Source organism: Antedon bifida, chromosome 3 (assembly GCF_963402885.1).
Source record: "Antedon bifida chromosome 3, ecAntBifi1.1, whole genome shotgun sequence".
Lineage (NCBI taxonomy): Eukaryota > Metazoa > Echinodermata > Crinoidea > Comatulida > Antedonidae > Antedon > Antedon bifida.
In genome coordinates this window covers 12,805,035-12,825,860 of record NC_136228.1, presented here as the reverse complement: position 1 = coordinate 12,825,860, position 20,826 = coordinate 12,805,035, and the positions used below count along the sequence as shown (strand labels likewise).

At 33.4% G+C, this 20,826-nt stretch overlaps 1 protein-coding gene, 1 long non-coding RNA gene and 1 pseudogene across 2 annotated transcripts in view; 2 read left to right on the top strand and 1 right to left on the bottom strand.

Annotated features, from left to right (window-relative positions):
• Nucleotides 1–20,826, bottom strand: part of LOC144838616 (uncharacterized) — a 311,214-nt gene that overhangs the window by 282,963 nt on the left and 7,425 nt on the right. The window lies entirely within an intron of this gene.
• Nucleotides 850–19,796, top strand: LOC144838598 (solute carrier family 28 member 3-like). Its single transcript, XM_078694022.1, has 11 exons — nucleotides 850–1,015; nucleotides 4,386–4,502; nucleotides 5,097–5,380; nucleotides 6,600–6,756; nucleotides 9,176–9,367; nucleotides 11,352–11,513; nucleotides 11,631–11,887; nucleotides 12,040–12,208; nucleotides 12,711–12,869; nucleotides 13,095–13,275; nucleotides 18,609–19,796. Exons 1-11 carry the CDS (start codon nucleotides 917–919, stop codon nucleotides 18,695–18,697), a joined length of 1,866 nt encoding a protein of 621 aa, XP_078550148.1. The 5' UTR covers nucleotides 850–916; the 3' UTR covers nucleotides 18,698–19,796.
• Nucleotides 2,799–2,916, top strand: LOC144838896 (5S ribosomal RNA; annotated as a pseudogene).

Here is a 20,826-nt window from a genome sequence, read left to right as displayed (position 1 = left end):
TTTAAAACTAAGATAGGAAAACATACACAATTCATTTGTTGTAATCAGTCTTTTTGTCTTTTGCTGAATATATCATAGAGTAGAGTATTTCTTGATTCATTTTTATAATAATCTGTATTAAGTTAATTTTAACTACATATTATATGAAGTAATAATATATTTTAAAACAATCGTGGTGCGCGCAAAGATAAATCACGGTAATGAAGCCTATAGATGGCGCTGTATCTAAAACAGTAAACGTCAGAACTGTGTTCAGAAGATCCAACATAATACGCCCTCTTTATATCAAACAATTATTAAATTTCACAGATATCATTACTAAAATGAAATCTTATTTTGCATATTGATTAACCGCTATCAATATATTCATATTATTTTCACAATCGCCATCTATCAATTTATAATATTATTTATATAATATCATTAATTAACAAATTAATAAAATAGCATATTCAAGATTCAAAAAATGTTAATTATGAAAACTTAAAATGAAAATTTATAAGACAATTTAAAAAACGATATAGGCCAATGTTAAAATACTGTAAAAATGATTACAAATTCAAAATAAAAATTAAGAAACTCCTAAAACGGAAGTGCGTCTGTTGCCTTGGCCGCGTTATCTATGCGTAAAAATACGCGTTTCCGATTGTGAGCGCGTGTAGGAAGCGCGTACATGTTAACGCGTATAATGTCACCTATTATAAATCGTACTGTTTGTACACCCAAAAGCATCCATAATGCGAAAGGGTCTTTATCCTTGTACGCAAACAACCATCGCTAAGTGCGTCCGAATAAATGGTAAACTACTAGTGCGTTTTGTTTTGAGAGAGCTTAGTTGGCAGTCCGCTAGTTAGCTGTTTCACGTGTGTTTATTTTCCGCACAGAATTTAAACCTCATCAGGTTAATTGCTATACAATGACATCAAAAGAGGCTAATGAAACTGGCAAGTCCTCTGAGTATCATGCAATTGATGTTAAGGACAATAAGGAGACATCTTTTACGGACAATGAACAGGTAAGATTAACCGGGTAGTGTTGTAGGCTAAGAAGCAACAAGCAGAGAGAGGGGAACAACAACACAGACTTGACGGTCATGAAATTGTTTTGTTGTGTACCTTGGAATAGAATACGGTACCCCTGGCTGGCCTTGAATAAAAGGATTGCTTCAATGCAGTCCTTGCTGTGTGTGCGCACTGAATTCTTTATTAAGCTTAGCCTAGTTTGTTAAGGCTAAGTGAGTGTATGCTGTGATATTATTATTCTTACGCTTGTGCATTTTTTTTAGCAGCATTTTTGTTTTCTGGTTTTGAAAGCTAATTTTTGTTGTAGAATGGGTCTATTTCTAATAATAGGCCAGTAGTAGTAGTAATCTTGCTAAGGTTATACGGGCAAGCACAAGTGTCAAGTAATTTAATTAATTAATTATAATTTCATATCTCTTTTTATTGTGTAACTATAAATAACTAAAAAACTAAATATAAACGACCTAATTAATTTGCGTGAGATTGCCAGCAACAGAAGTGGCTTTTGTTATTTTGAATCTTTATTTTTACGTTATTTTATATTTTTTGTTGTTGTAGGATGCATGCATGTAAGAACTTATCAGATTTTGTAAATCCACAGTGCATGGATTTGTTACATTTTTTTGGAATAAAGTTACCTATATATATAAATATTAATAGTTTTCTTTATTACACTCTACATTAGTATTAATGAACAATGCAAAATGTTTTCAAAAGTATAATTCATTTTTATGTTTTGTTTATTTTTAGGAATACTTGGGGTTTTTTTTAGGGGGGGGGGGGGGGTGGGTATTTTTTACAATAAAGTATTTTCAAACCATTTTCAATTAAAGAATTGCTACATAATTTTTATTACGTGTGGGTATATAAATATTACATTTATTTGTTAAATTGCCCAGGTCTTCTATGACTCATCATAGTGTATTGCACAGGCATGGAGTATAGTATATGAATTTCTATCTTTTTTTTCATTATGACATGTTGAAACATATCTTTAAACCATTTTCCCTTTTTTCTTGTAATACAACAAAAACCATTCTATATCTGGCTTTGAAATAAAAGGTGAATAACGACAAATTGATGGAGAAAAGAGACGAAAACTGATGTGTCGTGTGATTTGTGGCGTAATGTACTGATTTGTGGCGTAACATGTACTGATTTGTGGCGTAACGGGTAATGCTCAGGTTTGAGTGCTCTCAGTATTGGGTTCGAACCTCTACGGATATTTTTATGTACTACTGTACTTTGTGGCCGAACGGGTAATGCTTAGGTTTGGTTGCTCTCAACTCTAGTAGATTGGATTCGAACCTCTACGGATATTTTTCAGGGACACACAAGCATTGCTTTAGATGTCCAAGATCAAGGTAAATCAAGAAAACCATATGGAAACTAAAGCTTCCAACAATTAGCAAGCCTAAAGCTAGCTATAGGGTGTTTTTGTATTGTTAAGAATATAAACCTAAAGCATAAACCAGCTTTTGTGTATAGGATCTGCACATTCAATGCCCTTGTTCAGTGTTGAATGAAAAGTTGTACTAGAATTCTGTAGAAATACAAAACTGTTAGCAATCGTAAAAGGGCGGATCAAGGATTGTTAAAGTGAAAGAGTGCTAACAATCATTTAATCTTATTCTGTATTTTAGCTGTTTAAACGGGATGGGAGCGTGTATGTCTGTACTATACATATGTACACACTCCCCCTTGGATCTGCCACTGATCCATGACCCCTCAGGCCTTCTTGCATTATTATGATGAATTACTATTTTAATGCCTGTACAATACGGCTTTACCATGTTGAAACACCGGTTCTCGTCAGATGACCGAAGTTAAGCAACGTTGGGCCTAGTTAGAGCTTGGATGGGAGACCATCTGGGAATATCGGGTGCTGTATATGGAGCTGGGGGTCACGTTAGGCATTTGAAATCAGTACTGCTGACTCTTATGGCAGCCCCTACATCTAGTATCTGCCTCAGATGTATTGGCTTATGCTTTTCCTCTGGTCAAGGTGGGAACTGGACGAGAGAAGCCCTTGATCAAGGTGCTTTAAACATTCATGGCTTTGTTTGTATCAAACCTGTTACTGGCGGTAATTATCGCTGTTGGTTTCGATTGAATAAAATAAAATAAAAATAAAAAATAAAAGTATGTTTCTTGTTGACTTTATAATATTTGTTTTTTCAATCGTCTAAGAAAAGAAAATATTTCTGCATTTTGAATCTGTGTTCCTACACAAATATTATCTTATTTAAAATTTTGGTAACAACTGAAAAATTCTCTGTGCCTTTCGTTTTCCCTGCTTTGCTCTCCCAAATTGCTTATTCCACATTTTGAGATGAAAATAATAATAGTAATAATATTGCAGTCTATATCCAGGAATGGATTATCTGTTCTACATTTCTATGTGCCAAATGTAGAACTATTAATCTTAGCAATTTCAGATTTGTAAAGAAGCATTATGATGCGAGTTAATGCTCCAGAGTATTACATATCTTTCACATTAAGATGCTACAACCTGTCTCATTTAATCATACAAAGTAAAGATAAACTATCTAATGCACCAGATAATATCTGTGCCTGCTTTGGTCTTATCACCATTACAATCAATATTTCATTATGAGTTATATACTGTACATCAAACGCTAATTCAATTTTGTAATATAGGCCAACAAAGAAACTACAAAAATAATCTAAAAATGGAAATTATTTAAGCTATTAGCATAATGTAGGCCTCAAGTCATTTTAATGCTACAATATCCGGAATACTGTACCCACTAGTTACATATTTGATTCTGACTACAATTCACCAATGATTGATCATTCTTCATTCATATGCTGTTCCTTAAAGGTGCCTAATGGGACAGTTACATTACAACTGTATGATGTATGTATTTATTGGTGTAAATGGTTATTATTGGTGATAATATTCATTTTAACAGTTTAAAATAAATTAGAATGTCTTGTTGATTTTACTGTTCCTGTATTCTATAGCAGCAGAATACTTGTGTTAAGTACTAAACTAGAGCACATATAAAAATACATTGTTTTCGTTACTTGAATTACTTGCTTGCAGAATCAAAAACTTTAGTCAAGGGAAATGAAAGGAAATCAGAAAGGAAGATAACGCAAGAATTTGATTTCTTTACCGTGTGAGCGTAAAGAACTTGATGTCAAGTTAATTTATAGTCTACAAAACAGTGTTTAAATCTAAATCCACAACTCATACCAAAGAAATTAATAAAAATGTGGGGTTTTTAAGATAATTTATAGCAGAATTACAGTAGGCTAAGATTTAAAAACAACAAGATACTGAAGGAATTTTCACATTTAAAAAAATATAAATTAATTATTTTATTTACCATAAAGGGGTCTGAAGCTCAGGAAGATGACGTAGATGACGTGGTAATAAAAAGTCTACCTGTAGAGGGCGATAATGAAGCTGGCGAGGTGTATACTCAGACAGAGGGCAACGTATTTACAGAGGTAAATTTGAAATAACATTTATAAGCAACTTAATTAAATAGGTGATCCAATACAGTATAATACAATGCTATGCAACCGTATAGTAGTATTTTAATGATTTATTTTTATTGTTATGATATGATAGAATACAACTCACATTAAACCCACTTTGTATCTGTTTACTAATTGGCTATTAATTAAATTGATTATCTGTTTTAATTTAACATTTTTTTAAAAGAATTTTATTATTTATTTATTCAAATATCCAAAAATCACAGAGAAAAACTGAATTTCTTGGGATTTACAAAAATAAAGATATATAATAGCAATATAAAAAATAAACATCAATACAAACGTACAATACAAAATTACAGAGTTCTTTAAAATCAATCCAACAAATTTAAATCCTTCATTTTATATCTCATCTTTTAAATAAATAATAGATACAGTAAATGCTTATGGTACAGCAGCGTACATATAGCCTGGGATACTCTCTTGAAAAGTTCTTAATAGTAATTAACTACGTGTTCTACCGTAAGCACTATTTCTCTACTGCTAATTCTTCACCTTGCCAACCTGGTACGGTAACCACTTTTTTTTCAATCTCTCCTACAGGCAATAGAACAGATAGAAACTGCTTTCAACTCATTTTATAATCAAAACAGAAAATGTATCATTCGGCTCTTCTATATATTACTTGCAGTGCTGTTTTATGTGTATTTAATATTCGTGTTGGCAAAGTACTTTGAACGTTCGTACTACCTCTTAATTCTTACATTAATCGTGAATGTAGTCTGGTTTTTACGTTATATAAAAAGAAGATATGGTTCGTTTATTTATGATGCTTTTGCAAAGAAACCTATTGATTTTTGTACAGTGAATTGGCAGTGGTACAGATGGTAAGTCACAGTTTTGTTTTGTTTTTGGTTTTTTTTTTATTGATCCAAGTGAGAGCGTGTGACGCTGTGTGTTGGACATTGGATTACTGATCGTAAATTCAAATCCAACGTTTGTATCCTTAGGCAAGGCACTTTACTTCTGTTTGCCTCTATCCATCCAGGTGTATAAATTGGTACCTGGTTAGGTCAAAACACAATTGCTCTGATTACTAGCTGCATTATGGGAGTATGTTTTCATGTTTGATCCAAAAACTCACTGAGGTAATAGCGTGAAGAATTGTGCAATAAGCGTTATATATCAGAACGAATATTATTAAGTAAGTCCATATTTGTACTTACAGTATTTTTCTTATTTTTGTTTGGATCACCATGAATTAAATAATATAAAATTAAAAACTATTATACCAGAGAAATTGATTTTGTTGAATAAAATACCAGGGAAGTACTATGCTTCGCTAAACATAATTACTTAAAAATAATAAAAACAAACTTAATTGGAAAAACGTGTGAACTATATATATCCAATTATAATTTATATATTTAAGACATAGTCTAGATTTGCATATTCATGGTATGATGCTGATATTACTTCCTGGCGCTTCCGTGGTAACTGACTGACTTTCAAGGCAATGTATCTTTTCTTGGTACAATGCCAAATTATTTAAAGAACTATGTTACAATAAAAAACATAATTTGAAAATCAATGGCAACTTTATCAAGGTATTGTCTAACAAACAGAAGAATGAGACCATAAATTGAATTACATATAATATGAGTTTTATTACAATCTAAATTTCTCTTGAAAGAAATAACTAACTGCAGGCCATGAAGTCCTTACTGTGCACCTCTAGCCAGAGGGTTTGTAGAGTTTAAATGAGAAACCACCTTTCCTGAAGTGCCCTTTAAAGGCCAGTTTACACAGACGAGCGGTAACGGTAATAAAAATATAGAATCTGTGTTATTCCTTATGGCTCTTTACACACAATGTGGAACGGATGGGCGGTTCCCGCTCAGGATAGATACAGATTCTACATGGGACATGCTACATGGTTTTCTGCTTATCATTACCGCTCGTCTGTGTAAATTGGCCTTAATGACGGAGAGAGAGAGAGGCTTCTGATGCAAAACTACCTCAATCAATTCAGTGTTAGTTTTAAGAAGTTGTATGAGAATTACCACTTACATTTATGTTATGTTTTCTTGCTTTTCATTTACATAGGCTTGTATACGCTTCTCTGTTGCTTATATTAATAATATTTGCTGGTGTTACTCGTGTATTTCACGATGTGTATGCAGAGCCAGAGAGGTTGATTTCTGCTTTTGGAATCTTCGTCATGCTCACGTTTAGTGTATTCTGTTCAAAATACCCAAGCAAGGTAAACTCAGTGCATGTTGTTTTGTGTTGCCACAACATTTTTATACTAACAAAGTGTATTTCGTGCCTAGCTTACCTAGATAAACCGACAATAGCCCATGCTCTCCAGAAGGAGTTAAAGTTCCTATGATACTCCTGGACCATAATGGACTAGTCCGCAACCATGCCCTCATGTGGGGACATTCCAACATACCACCGTCATCATTTCTTTTCGAAAAAATGAAGACGTTTATGACATTTTTAGACAAACAAAATTAGGCCATGTTTCCACAGCCAAACTGATAAACTGCCTGTGGAAACAGGGTTTAACTGATTCCAATTGAGACAAATTAACCAATAATTATCTCATTCAAATCAGATAATTATCGGATAAATGCGATAATTTTTAACCTTTGACCTGGAGGACAAATTGTTGCGTTGTGATTGGGCATCTGGTTGTTTTGGTAATGACTGATCGTGTGCACTTTATTTGTTAAGAAATTAACCGATAATTTTGTTTTGGCTGCGAAAACATGGCCTATGAAGCAATCAAGTTACAAGATTACTTTGCTTACGTTTTAAGTTGTCCCTTAAGCTTGGTTCCCACTATGATGCAACACAAAGACGTAGACGCAACACAAGGAGTTGACCAATGACAAGCGACTGTTCAAATAATCCATCGCTTGTGATTGGTTTAATCAATTACGTTGCGTTACGTCGTTGCGTTGCGTCTCTAGTGGGAACCAAGCTTTATTCTTGATATACTAGGCTTACCGTAAGATATATAGTGTGCATACTGACTATCATAACCCTAAAGCATGCATGTGACTAGAATTGAAATTTAGCTGAAAGTGTGCAAGTGTAACCATTTAAAAACAGGTCATTGTTATTACACATTGTAACTTTGTTAGCCATCTACTGTAATAGTTAACAGCTAATAGTTAACAGCTAATAGTTAACAGTTTCTAACTAAATATTTCAAGCTGTAGCCAAAATGCATGATGAGTAAAATTTACCAAAAAATTGCCTTTTTGAAAAAACATTTAAATAAAATAAATTGTTTCACTTTTTGACACTGGTAAAACAAACCAGAAGCACCATGAGAATGATAAATTCTGAAGGCTTAAGTTTGCTTCTTATGTAAAAAGAGGAGTGGCACTGTATCATAGTGGCTTGTGTCTGCTTATCAATCCCAGTGTCTAATGTTCAAATCTCAACTCTGTCACTACTAGTACTAGGATGTTTTCATTTTTTTGCCTTATAAATACCGGTAAATATGTATAATATATATATACCGTATATCCTCGGGTATAATCCCACTTTGGATCTAATCCCACCCCCTACTTTATGTATGTTTTCACAAACATACATATCCCCTAGTATAGTCCCAGTATTGACTTTTGATCTGGATTTAAGCCTTTTTCTAGCTAGTTAATAGACAAGTTTTTACAAGAAATGCTTACCAATCATCTTTTTCCTGAACCAGGGTTTCCCCGGTATTATATCCATCTCCCAAAGTCGGCCCAATTTCATGTTCTAAGGGGGTGGGATTATACCAGAGGATATACGGTATATAGAAGCAGTTGTTTGTTGTTCCCAACCAGTACTAAAAGTAGTATAGTGGTGACATATTCAGTTGGAATAAATGACTCTATACAGGGGCGTAACGCAGATGCCTGAGGCCCCTGGTTTAGGAACCCTAAGTGGCCCTCCAACGCTGTAAGCGTTTTTAGCCTTTTTCTACATATTGTAATGCCTGGTTTTTCCTCTGAGCACTGCTCAGGGCCTCCCATAAGCTCCGGGGCCCCTGGATTTAGCCAGTGAGCTCTCAAAACCGTTACGCCACTGACTCTATACAGGGACATTATATAGCTACTGTACTGTTTATTAGCATTACAACATTCACACATCAGTGTATAGTATCTTTATTGATTATTCAAGATTATTATAAAGGATATAGATTGTTCTTTTATTTCAATATTACAATGAATATTTTGTATTCATTGTTATATTTTGATACTATTTTGCATAAGTAATCATTGATCAAGGAGTAACATAAAAAAATAACATTCACAAATGTATTTATTATTTTTATACACTGTATGTACCATATCCTGAAGTTTTACAGGGGGTAAAGCTAACAGGTTTTTACTTAATACTGTATTTGACCTCCTTTCACACTTCTCTGATTAGCAAGTACAAGTCGACTAACAAACAAACACAAATAATTGTATTTTCGAACATCTGGGAACACCTAATCGCATTTATCCTCTTAATTTTTGTATTTTGTAAATCCTGTATATGCTTTTTAATCTGTATATTTTTACTGTACTGTGTATTTTACTTTGTGGCAAAAAATGGCTAAAAACGTCATACTTAAAGAATGGGAAAGCATGTATAGTAAGACTACATACCAATGACATATTATTTTATATCTTTAGATTCAATGGCGAACTGTGATATGGGGAATCTATCTACAGGCATTAATTGGACTTGTAATTTTACGCACAATGCCAGGGTACATCATGTTTCAATGGTTAGGTGACCAAGTACAGACCTTCTTAGATTATACATATGCTGGAGCTGAATTTGTCTTTGATAAGAATTTAGAAGAGAGGTACTTTGTATTTGTGGTAAGATTTCAAATCAATTTTAAATACTTATTTCTATTTTTCAAAATATTTTTTAAAGATGTACTGTCCCCCAAAAACATGAAAAATAAAGATTAACTAGAGGGTACTCCGAGAGTACAAACCTCCGCCTACTGTAAAATTCCCCTACATAAAATGTCCCCGGAAAAAATATATATATTTTTTTACATTTTTTTAAATTAGATCTAAATGCAAATAGACTAACTGCACACTACAAAGTTGTGGATGAGAGTTTGGTGTAATGGTTATGTATCCAGCCTCTCACAGTTGAGATCGCAGGTTCAAGTCCCGCTGAGATTTTTTTTTTTATTATTATTATTATTATTTTTTTTTTTGTGGACCTTGATCTTTGACCCTGATCCTTCAAAATTTAACCACAATTATATGATGAGTCATTGATCTTTGTGGCTAAGTTTGGTGAGAATCGGATAAAAACTCTGGTCTCTAGGCAGTAAAATAGTTTTTTGTTAGTTGTGACCTTGACATATGACCTTTTTCCCTCAAATTCGAACTCGTCCGAGCTTTTGAGGCATAGATCATTGTGTCCAAATTTGGTGAGAATCCGATAAAAACTGTGGCCTCCAGGCTGTTCACAGACACACACACAAACGCACACACACACACACACACACGCACACACAAACATACAGGGGTGAAAACATAACCTCTTGGCGGAGGTAATACAACTTTGAATAGATTATTTTGTAGTTTTAATAAAGTTATTCACTTCTGTAGAAAAAAAACGGAAACAATTAATGTTTTCACTTAAATTCAACCAAAAACCCATTGGATGGCAGCCAAATTGACTATTTTTTGCTTTAAATTAACAGTTTTTTAGGTAAATACATTTTTTTTCACAATATGGCCAACATGTACCAGTGTAAAAGTCAGAGACTTTAAATATGTTTTTATGTTGTCCCCAGGTCCTTAGAAAGTCAACAACTCAATATATGTGTTATAACCATTAACAAATAGTTATTAAAGCTAGACCTTGAACTAGTGCTGCATATTGGCAAAGATTATGAAAATTCACTTTTATACGTAATCGTAATCACAATATTATATAATGTAAGTCATCATAGTTGACCTAGTATTTATATGCATCTTATTTACTCCACACTAAACAAACATATTTAAAGATACATTCTCCACCTGAAAAAATAATTTTTTAACATTTTTTTTGTTGAATATGCTATTTTAATGTCACATATAGTTATTTACTTTGACAAAAAATTTGGTCAAAACAAATTATTTACCTGAGAAAACTGTAATTTAAAGCAAAAAATAGTCAAATTGTCTGTCAGACAATGAATTTTTGGTTAAGTTTAACTGTTTATGTTGTCTTTTTATAAGTGAAATCATATTTTTTTTTAAAGTTTTTTCTTATGAAAAGTGAATAACTTCCTTACTACTGCAAAATGACCTATTCAAAATCTTTATTTTTCATGATTTTGGGGGACAATACATGTTTAATCAGACAATGCCTTTTTTCCTGTTTCCGGTTCCTGTGTTGTCCTGTTTTCTTTTTTAGTTTTTATGGGCTGCCTTTTACAAGCTTCGCTTTTGGAATTTTGCCCCTCTTATTTTAATCAATTTACTGTCAATTTTTATTTATTATGTAATTATAATAGAAATAAATGTTACTTTGATTGATTGATTGATTATACTAAAGGTGACAATTATTATTGTTATTAAAGCTAATTTGTGATAAGCACAATCATATTGCTGTTCTTGTTTTGTTGGCCTATGGCCTATTCAAAGTTTGTAAGTACAGACACACAGACCTGACCTGAAATGAAATAAATTTTTTTAATTTTATATTTTTTTTATCTGTGCCATGCCATGCCCCTTTTGCTTTGGCTTGTATTGTTTTTATGAATAAAAGTGATTCTTAGAAGCCAATTTGTGATATGCTTTTAATGCAAAGTGAGTATTAATAATAATAATTTGTTTCTTACATCAATAGGTACTACCTATGATTATTTTCACAAGTGCTGTTATCTCAGTGTTATACTATTATGGCGTAATGCAGGCTGTTATATCAGCTTTTGCCTGGGTAATGCAGCGCACAATGGGTACGTCTGGTGCAGAATCTTTTGCTACAGCGGCTAATGTTTTTGTTGGAATGGTATGTATTATATGATCATTATTATTTAAACATACAGTATATTTATATTTGTATGAATAGCTGTTGACTTATTCCATATTCATTGCTTCTTTTCCTTGCTTTCATTTCATTGCTTAGACCACGGCACCTCTTGCTATCAAACCATATTTACATCTCATGACCAGGTCGGAACTTCATACGATCATTGTAAGCGGAATGGCAACTATAGCGGGGAGCGTACTTGGCGTATATATTGGATTCGGTGCTAGTGCCTCCCACCTGCTGTCAGCTTCTATCATGTCTGCCCCTGCAGCTCTAGCCTGTGCTAAGATCTTTTATCCTGAGGTTGAAAGACCAAAGTCAATTGCACAAATACAATTAATTGGAGAGAAAAGGTTTGTTTTTCATTAATAGAATCATATTGACACTTTTTCATCCACAATACATTCATAATACAGTAAGTGTGTAGGAAACCTCTGGGTAAACAGCCTAGTGTATGAAAAACGATAAATAATGATAAATTTTGTCTTTCCTTATGTTTATTTAGAGAAGAACAGAATGTATTAGAAGCATTGTATGGTGGAGCTAAGGACGGTTTGAAGATTTGTGGCTATGTCCTGGCCAATCTTGTCGCTATTATATCTGTATTGGCCTTTGTTAATGCTGTGTTACATGAACTTGGCTATATGGCTGGTGTAGAAAACTTATCATTTGAGGTAAACTTTGAGGTCATGTCAAAATTATACTACTGCAGTGACTGCAGCAACTATATGTTTTAGTGCAGTAAAATAATTTTAGTGTGTTTCACCACAAAAGTTTATGAGACAGTTAATGTGCAGGAGTAAGCAAAATTTAGTTACTGCAGTAACTGGAGTAGAATAATTTTGATATCTTTTATTTGTGAAGGCACAATTGCAATGATTTAAATGAAGAACACATGAATATAAATTTATTTATTTTAAACTTCTTTAAAATGGTTCTTTAGTGCTAAATTCTCAATGCTATGATTTTACAAATATCATGTTTGCTGCCCTCTTTAATGTGATATTCTTTCATTTATTTTTCTACAATAAATTTACAAAATAGTTTGTCGCCCTCTTTGGATTGGTAGGCGATTGGGGTACGTTCGTCTAACTTTTCATCTGCCTCATTATTGTGCTGTGATTAATTTTGTTGTTACATGTATTATATTCAATGATAACAATGTGTTTTTTGTAGTTAATTTGTAGCTACCTGCTTTACCCAATTGCCTGGCTACTTGGAACAGAGCGCAAAGACTGCAGGATAGTTGCTGAGTTGATTGGTACCAAGACATTCTTAAATGAGTTTGTAGCCTATGAAAATCTTGGCGCTTATCTCGATAAAGGTGCTCTTTCAGTGAGTTTAATACCAATTTCTCATTTTCTTAAATACAATGCTTAAATCAATTTACAATTATACTTTTATACAATTAATCAATCAATGCTTCAATCAGTCAATTCAATCTGTTAAATTTCAATTCAAACCATCATTGAGTTATAAAGTGTGGTTAAATTTTTTTCAGATATACAGTACCTCTGAAAACACAAAACATTATATAATTCCAATATTTCTTTTTAATAGATCCGTTCGCAAGTCATAGCAACTTACGCCCTCTGTGGATTCTCAAATCTTGGTAGTCTGGGTGTGATGTTGGGTGGTCTTGTTCCGTTGGTTCCAGAACGCAAATCTGAGATCGCGACTTCATGTCTCCGAGGTTTATTTGCAGCCACTATAGCATGCCTGTTAACGGCAGCAATCGCAGGTGAGATACTTTTACCTGAAATAGTACAACCTTTCAAACCAAAGTGTCCCTTTAATAGAGATGTCCCCTAACTGTCCCTTTAATAAAGATGTCCCCTAAGTGTCCCTTTAATAGAGATGTCCCCTAAGTGTCCCTTTAATAGAGATGTCCCCTAAGTGTCCCTTTAATAGAGATGTCCCCAAAGTGGTCCTTCAATAGAGATGTCTCCTAAGTGTCCCTTCAATAGAGATGTCCCCTAAGTGTCCCTTTAATAGAGATGTCCCCTAAGTGTCCCTTTAATAGAGATGTCCCCTAAGTGTCCCTTTAATAGAGATGTCCCCTAAGTGTCCCTTCAATAGAGATGTCCCCTAAGTGTCCCTTTAATAGAGATGTCCCCAAAGTGTCCCTTTAATAGAGATGTCCCCTAAGTGTCCCTTTAATAGAGATGTCCCCAAAGTGGCCCTTCAATAGAGATGTTCCCTAACTGTCCCTTTAATAGAGATGTCCCCAAAGTGGCCCTTCAATAGAGATGTCCCCAAATTGGCCCTTCAATAGAGTTGTCCCAAGTAATAACATATTAAGGGGACACATTCAGAACACATCTCTCTCTCTCTCGAAGTGCCATATCATGAGATCATGTTGTGCCACAATTCTCTGTCTATTGCCATGTTCAGCAACTCCACTTCTTTGGTATTCTCACCTCTATTCCGAATCCATTCAGAACACATGTTCCCTTTAAAAGAAATATCCCTAAATAAGGCTTGCTTTTACTGTAGTGTTAAAAACATATTATTCCTTATTCTTTTCATGGGAAAGTTTCCACTAAATAAAAGTGTGGTTCTATTGTATTTTGTTAAAACAGTAGTTATTTTAAAACATTCTGATGGGTTATTACATAACATTGCAGAAAGGAACATTTTTGCATGTATTTATTTTTTCCGTGTAATTATGTAAATTTTAAAATAACACTCCAGCACTTAACCACTTTTGTTGTTTGTATAGAATCCACAATGGACAGTTAAATATTTTTTGTGTTCCAAAATGGCCAAAAGCAAAGGCCAAATTTATTTTGTTCATGGAATCAAAATGACCAGAAGCAAAGGTCAGGTTTAGAACACAATGACCAGCTTTAAGTTTGAATACTGTAATATATACATTTTTATTTAGATACCATCGCCAATTATACTTGTTTAAAATTACCTTATCTCAGTGTTGTGTTAAATTTCAACAGGAGTGAGCTTCTTGATCCCATCAAATGAAATAGTTGCCAAATTTTCTCCCCCATGGAGTGTCCACTGGTTGCATCCAGTGCGTGTAATATAGGTTAACATAATGTAAATCACCTTTGGTCTTGCGTCCCTGCTTGAGATGCTTGCACACACCTGTAAATCTAGTTCAGATAATCCTATCAACTTGTCTTTTTAGCTTGTTTTTATCTATGTTCACATACAATTGTCCAGATTGTAAAATCCAACGACATGGTCTGTGTTCACACAGTTCGTTAATGATCTTGATAATTTAAAGTTTGTATTGTCTCCCCCAAAAACATGAAAAAGATTAACAAAATCAAACTTTGAATAGGCCATTTCCATACAGAAAAAACCTGAAAAATAACCTTTTCACTTATGAAGTTACAAAATAAATTTTTGGCTTTAATTAGTTTTTTCAGGTAAATAATTTTGTTTTATCCAAATTTCAAAGTGAATAACTATTATGTGACATTAAAATGGCATATTCAACAACAAAAAATGCAAAAAAAAAAATTTTTTTCAGGGGGACAATAATATATAAACAACACCAAAGTTCATAATAATATAATATATAATATCTACTGTAGCCTCTAAAATGCTGATTTAAATATTAGAAGTTGATTGGTTGTTTTTTGAAGAACGTGAAATTTGTTTTGCTTCCATTAGACAATCCTGATCCCACTAAAACGTTCTCACATTAATATCTAATGGTTAGACTAACAATTAGGCTCACAAGCACCTCATACAGTGTCATCAGCCTACATAGAAACAGTGGATTTATCAACAGCTCTAGGTAAATCATTCACATACAGGAGAAAAAGCAAGGATCCCAATATAGACCCCTGTGGGATCTCACATATACTGTGACATTCATCAGAATTTGCTCCATTTATGTTGGTTATATGAGTACGGTCTTGAAGATAGTTTTTGAACCATTCAATATCACTTTGGTGACGATCAAAAGAATTGAGTTTATTGATTAGATTCTGGTGGTTTACTCTATCGAATGCCTTTTTCAGGTCAATCATTACTACTAGTCCTATATACTTTCCTTTATCAATTGCTTCTAAACCAGTTCTCTGTGATATTTAAAAATGTAGTGGATGTTGAGTAACCTGGCCTAAATCCTGATTGATTTTCACATAGAATGTTATTTTGGTTTAAGAAACAATACAATTGTTCAAAAACAGTTCTTTCCAGGATCTTTGATAAAACTGGAAGAATTGAAATTGGCCTATAATTATTGCAGTCATTTCTAGTACCCCCTTTATGCACTGGGCAAATTCAAGATTTTTTCCATTGTTTTGGAAAAGTTGAATTTGAGAGAGACAAATTTATGATATAGGTTATTAGGAGACAATTACATCCATGACAATTTTAATCAGATTAGCTGGTCCAATAAATCAGTTCCAATAGCTTTTTTTGATGAAAGTGAATTTAAAAGTGTATGGACATATTCTACATCAACATTTTCAAAAGTAAATTTGTCAGTATTTTTAGTACTATTATTAGTATCAATATTAGTAGTATTATTACCAGGTGGGTCAACATGAGGAATACTTTCAGAAAGTGTTGGACCAATATTTGCAATGTACTGGTTTAATGTGTTTGAAATATCTTCTGGACTAGTTGTATCACCATTATTAGTTTTTACACTTGCTATGTTTGTATTTTTAGGCTTACCTGGTACTAGAAATCTAATATTATCCAAAATCTTTTTTGGGTCTTTTGTGTTGAGTTGTTTTGTAAAATAATCTTTTTTTCATTTTCTAAGTTCATAATTAACTTTAATTTCCTATATTCAGTCCACATATTGGGTTCATTTTTCTTATTGGCTCTTCTTTTTAAAACAAACAACAAACAATTATAATTTATTTATTAATCAGTTTTAGTCAGTGGCGGATTCAGGATTGCGCGGGGACTAAAAGTAGTGAAATGAAGTGCTCACTTAATTTGATGTCCTATCATTTGCATTACAATTTTTAAAATATAGAATAGTAGGTGGGGGGGGGGCGCGCTGGCTGGGCGCTGCCCCCTTGAATCCGCCCCTGTTGTTCATGTGGTTTAGGAGGAGATATAGTAACAAATCTTTGAGTTATAACTATTTGTAATACAGTGTAGACAGTTACCTGTATGTATTTAAAAATTTCATTTCAATGCTTAATATGTTAGTGGACAATTATGGATATCAAACAGTAAACAACATTCATTTCAAATGATCTACTTTCAGCATTTAGTCATTAGATTAATTTAATCCTATTAATTTACTACAAAACCTGCTTAAGTTCTCCGCTCATCAGATTATCAACGTCATCGTCGGTGTTATTGCTGTGGAAGAGGTTCACTATGACCGACTTGTTCATAATGTAAGACTGTTTTACAGCGACCGGGTGTGCGCTCCCCACATTTGACAACTAAAATGATATTATTATGAACTACTTTTTAATATCTGTTTTTTTTAATATCTATTTTGACAGACACCATCACAAACCCCCCCCCCCCCCCCCCTCTGTTTTAATAATTCCTAATATGCCCCTTTTTGGGTTGTGGGTTTGAGGGGACATAAGGCTGTATGCAGAGAGTTGTGGGGGTAAGGAACATAAGACTGTATGCGGAGATTTGTGGGTTTGTAAGGGGTAGGGGACATAAGACTGTATGCAGAGAGTTGGGTTGATAAGAAGTAGGGGACATAAGACTGTATGCAGAGAGTTGTGGGTTGATGGGGGGGGGGGGGGGTAGGGGAGATAAGACTGTATGCAGAGAGTTGTGGGTTGATGGGGGTAGGGAACATAAGACTGTATGCAGAGAGTTGTGGGGAATAGAGGACATAACACTGTATGCAGAGAGTTGTGGGTTTGTGGGGGATAGAGGACATAAGACTATATGCAGAGAGTTGTGGGTTTGTGAGGGGTAGGGGACATAAGACTGTATGCAGAGAGTTGTGGGTTTGGGGGTAGGGACATAAGACTATGCAGAGAGTTGTGGGTTTGGGGGTAGGGACATAAGACTGTATGCAGATAGTTGTGGGTTGGGGGTGGTGTAGGGGACATAAGACTGTATGCAGAGAGTTGTGGGTTTGTGGGGGTAGGGGACATAAGACTGTATGCATAGAGTTGTGGGTTTTTGGGGGTAGGGAGATAAGACTGTATGCAGAGAGTTGTGGGTGTGTGGGGGGTAGAGGACATAAGACTGTATGTAGAGAGTTGTGGGTTGATAGGGATGTGGATTTTGCAACAGGTGTGTTTAACCAATCAACTATCTTTATTCGTAGTTTTATAAACAACCTTTAAAATTGTGCTGTAGTAACATTCAATCTGCAAGATTTAATTTAGATTTAATTAGCATTATTATTATACAATACACAGGAAAAAATGACAGATTTATGAGAGTATATATATATATACATGATGATGAATAAATATCTTTTGCTTGAGGAAAAAAAACAATATTGTTTAGTATGAGCAGGAAACTATTAACTTGTTAGAAAAGGAACACTTTTGAAATATCACCTGGCTTGTAAAATCATCATGTCTATTAAAAAATCAAAATACTATTCTATATTGAGTAGTTTATTCAAAAGTGAAGAGAAGAGGAAGACAAACAGTTTAGGAATTATTACATTTACGATTAGTAAATGTAAACACACCAATGAACTTAAATAAACCATTACAGTATTTGCCTTTTAAGCGATGTAGTTTATTGACTTAAACATGCCATACTGACTTAAGCCAATACATTGCATATACCATACTGACTTAAGTGTACAGTGTTGACTTAAGGGTACTGTGATGACTTATGTGTACTGTGCTGACTTAAGTGTACTGTGCTGACTTAAGTGTACAGTGTTGACTTAAGGGTACTGTTCTGACTTAAGTGTACTGTTCTGACTTAAGTGTACTGTGCTGACTTAAGTGTACTGTGCTGACTTAAGTGTACTGTGATGACTTAAGTGTACTGTGCTGACTTAAGTGTACTGTGCTGACTTAAGTATACAGTCTTGACTTAAGTGTACACTGCTGACTTAAGTGTACTGCGCTGAACCTACTGTACTGACTAATAGTTTGTATACACAATTGAACATTTGTTGTTTTGTGTCGTTAACAGGATTGTTGTATGATGGGATTGCCATAGAGGATGAAATACAGAATGCATTGAACGCAACAGAAGAAGTTATCAGTACAACACTCATATGAAGTGTACACTTAAGTATTTACTAATTCATTTTAATCAACATATTTGTTTTACTGGTGATCTTTTTCAAAATGTGTAGTAGAAGGGTGCAGGTTCTTTGGTTGTAGCAACAATCCAATTGTTTATACAACTTTTATAATGTTGATTTTTATGTATATTTTGTTAGATTTTTCTTGATTTTTATGTATATTTTGTTAGCTTTTTCTTAATTTTAATGTATATTTTGTTAGCTTTTTCTTAATTTTTATGTATATTTTGTTAGCTTTTTCTTGATATATGAAATGAATTTTAATATCCAAAATAAGTAATCTAAACTGAATGCAATAAAGATTTAGCAAGGAATTATACCTCATTAATACGCACAAAAACTTGGTGTTAGTATTTATGTGGAGTTGAGTTAGCCAAGTAAGACTATTATACAGAAAGACCCAGGCTAAATTCCAGACAACTCCCAGTCTGCTCAGCTGTAAATGAGTACATGGTTGAAAATACTAGGGAGGATAAGGCTGCGTGGAAAGGAACTGATAATCCTATCGCATAACGCTGAGCTCATAACTAATTCCCCTATTATGCACTTGTCAATTGTATTACACACTATACAACCCCCGGGAAAGGTGCGCCAATGGTGCGTTATTTACGAATACTTAATGACACAGGAGTGCGCCAAGAAACCTGAACGGTAGATCACCTCAATGAACAATGGTCCGTCAATGTCCGTCACTTTACCACAAAAGGACAGTCATAGCGCGTCCTTTTTCTCTAAAAGGTTCTTCACTAATTCTAAAATGGGTGCATCATTTTCACATGATGGTAAGTAAATTTTGTGACGCATGGGTGCGTCATGGTATGCATAAGATATGACGCACATTGTACAAATGATGCACCTCTCCCGGGGGTCGTATAGTGGGTCATACAATTGATAAGTGCATTATGTTCAGATTAAATACGGGACAGTGGATAACCTAGATGTAATGTGAATGCAGTCTTATCATAGATATTGCAACACTCTCAATAGTACTAATAATGAATGTTCCAAAATCTTGCCAATATTCTGGTTATTTTGTATTTTTACCCACAACATTATTATATTATATTTTTGTAAATTACCTTATAAGGCAATTGAATTTCAAATTACAATTAATGTTATGATTAAAATCATATTCTTTCTATAGTACAATTATCATTTATGTGTATATTTTTGTTTTATTTTTTTTTTTTAAGATTCTGAAAATAATCATTTGATGAGAATTTTATAAAATGTTTTTATTGTTTGAAGGTTTGCATGGCGAAATCAAGTGTTGATATGACGTTTGCGGTTTACCACATATATTAGTTCTGAGAAACTCAATACAGAACTAATATACGTGGTGTACCGCAAACTTCATATCAAAAAATGTTTTTTGTCAGGTAAATTTTAAACAATTTTGATTTTTTATATTAATTTTGTTTTTATCTACTATAACCAGAATTGAATCTTATTATCAATGAAATTGTTGCTTAATTTCAATTTTTAATGTAATTTTGTTATTTTATATTAATTTATCAATTATTGATTAATATCGAAGCACTGGCATGTGTAAATGGCGAAACTTAATACTTTACCAGAGATTAATGTTTCTTAAATTCTTGGTAATGACAGTTGTTAATGTTTTATATTAAATGACGCAAACACTAGTATCTGATGATAATACACTAACTTTGTTTTCTATTTGACACATGTGGGATGTGTTAATTTAAAGATGTTTTGTCCCCCTGAAAAAATTATTTTTTTAATTTTGTTGAATATGCCACATAATAAGTTATCCACTTTGAACAAACATTGAATGCAAAAAAAATGTATTTACCTGAAAAAACTCTAATTTAAAGCCAAAAATAGTCAAATTGGCTGCCAGCAATGGATTTTTCGTTAAATTGGACTATTTATTTTGTCATGATTAAAACTACAAAATAACCTATTCAAAGTCTGATTTAATTAATCTTCATTTTTCATTTTTTTTGTGGGGGGTGGCGTTGTGAACAGTGTGGTAATCAAAAGAAATTATACCAGCCTTTTTTCCCGTTTATGTATTTCTATGTTTATTTAATTTAAACTGTTTTAAAATTAATTTTACCTTTCTATGTATAAATGAAA

Excerpts from the sequence above, each read along its gene's own strand:
- LOC144838598 (XM_078694022.1), top strand. The coding sequence starts at position 917 with ATGACATCAAAAGAGGCTAATGAAACTGGCAAGTCCTCTGAGTATCAT. Across the intron at positions 6,757-9,175 it reads GTTCAAAATACCCAAGCAAG|ATTCAATGGCGAACTGTGAT; the intron begins GTAAACTCAGTG and ends TTATATCTTTAG. Across the intron at positions 11,514-11,630 it reads CTAATGTTTTTGTTGGAATG|ACCACGGCACCTCTTGCTAT; the intron begins GTATGTATTATA and ends TTCATTGCTTAG.